This window comes from Propithecus coquereli, unplaced genomic scaffold (genome assembly GCF_000956105.1).
Source record: "Propithecus coquereli isolate 6110/MARCELLA unplaced genomic scaffold, Pcoq_1.0 Scaffold14, whole genome shotgun sequence".
Taxonomy (NCBI): domain Eukaryota; kingdom Metazoa; phylum Chordata; class Mammalia; order Primates; family Indriidae; genus Propithecus; species Propithecus coquereli.
This window is the reverse complement of record NW_012138302.1, coordinates 5,235,529-5,237,195: the sequence shown is the minus strand read 5'-3', so window position 1 is coordinate 5,237,195 and position 1,667 is coordinate 5,235,529. Positions and strand designations below refer to the sequence as shown.

The 1,667-nt window shown below is 31.9% G+C and overlaps 1 protein-coding gene across 1 annotated transcript in view; it reads left to right on the top strand.

The window, feature by feature from the left end:
• The window catches only part of EFCAB7 (EF-hand calcium binding domain 7), an 86,083-nt gene that overhangs the window by 15,895 nt on the left and 68,521 nt on the right, over positions 1-1,667 (top strand). Inside the window, exon 7 of the mRNA XM_012639393.1 lies at positions 1,279-1,420. Within this exon, the coding sequence (XP_012494847.1) occupies positions 1,279-1,420 (142 nt within the window). The remainder of the gene's footprint in view (positions 1-1,278; positions 1,421-1,667) is intronic.

Sequence of the window (1,667 nt, the reverse complement as noted above, 5' to 3'; positions counted from 1 at the left end):
TATGTGATTTGCAGACAATTTCTCTCATTCCATGGATTTTCTTTTCACTCTGTTAGTAGTGTCCTTTGATGCACAAAAGTTTTTAATTTTGGTGAAGTCTAGTTTGTCTAGTTTTTCTTTTCTTGCCTGTGATTTGGTATCATAGCAAATCATTGCCAAATCCAATATTAGCTTTCCCCTATGTTTTCTTCTTAAGGATTTACAGTTTTGGCACATTTAGGTCTTTAATTTATTTCGAGTTAATTTTTATATATGGCATAAGGTAAGGGTCCAAATTCATTCTTTTGCAAGTTACTTCAAAGCCTCATTAGCACTCTATTTTTGGAAGTCATTAGGAGTAGAACAGAAATACGTCTTACATTGTAGGTAGGCAAGCCTACTAATGATAAAGTGAAAAGCATTTTTACACACATCCGTGGTAATGGCACAATTTGCTATAACTTCAATAAAGAATCCTTTACTTCCTGCCCCAGGTGCCATTTTCAAGTTGTACTTAATTCCGTAATAGTTATGAGATCCCACATAGACATATTAATTCAGACTAGAAGGGATTTGGCTAGACCAAGAGATGGTAGAGCCAGTATAGAAAGGTCTTTCTCAAAACTGATATTTTATATTTATCAGCATTTTTCTATAGCTGTGAAACTTTTATTCAATGTTCTTCTAGTTACCTAGACTTGAAACAGTTATTTTGATTGTCATATACTTTATCTTTAAGTAGAGTTGTGTCATTTTTTTTCTTTCAATATGTTTGTTTTAGTTGTCCTTAATTCTTCATTTTTGTTATGCTTCTAGCACTAATCTGACCTGGATTATTACAGCAATATATTTATTTATTACTTTGTATCAATACTTCTCCCACTCTCATGACTTATTTTTCTTATTTCTTCTCTCCATCAGGTCTTTTCCTTACTTTTCATTTATGTACATGCTGTCAGTTCTTCATGGTATAGTTCATCAGTTGCCCACTCAATTTATATCAATATCCCCCCAATCAGTCAGACAATAAATATTTGTTGAACACCTTCAATATTTTAGGAACTTGGATTATAGTATTTTTTGTGTGTATAATTCTTTTTTTGTCCTAACTGTATATTACCACCAATTATAATTGAATTGTGTTATGCCTATTTTTTTGCCTCCTATTCTGCATATTCCTCAAGAGCAGTGACTACATTTGACATTTCTTTTATATCCTCCTCACATTTCTCCTCATTCCTATGCGTGCTGCAAACATTTAATAAATACTGTTGAAAAAAGTTTTTTCCTTCATTTCAGGACTGGCAATGCATACAATCGAAAGGTTGCTTCTTCTTAGAAGAAGATGGCGAAATCATTAGCCATCAATACAGGATGCAAATAGCTCAGAGGTCCATGGTTTATCTAACAATTAAGCCATTAAACCTCAGTCAAGTTGAAGGCAAGTTTAAATTTTCTGTATATTTTTAAAATATCAATTTGTACCCTCTTTGAAAATACTTAATGTAAGTATTCCATAGTCCTGATTAGTAAAGAAAATAATCTGCCTAAGTAAGAAACATATGGTTACATTTCAAGAAAGAAAGTGTTAGTTTGTATGTAAGCTGTGTTATCATATTATGCAAAGCAAGTAAATTGCTTTGTGGATATGTTTAAATCATGTTTTATTAAAAAACAAGAACATGGCC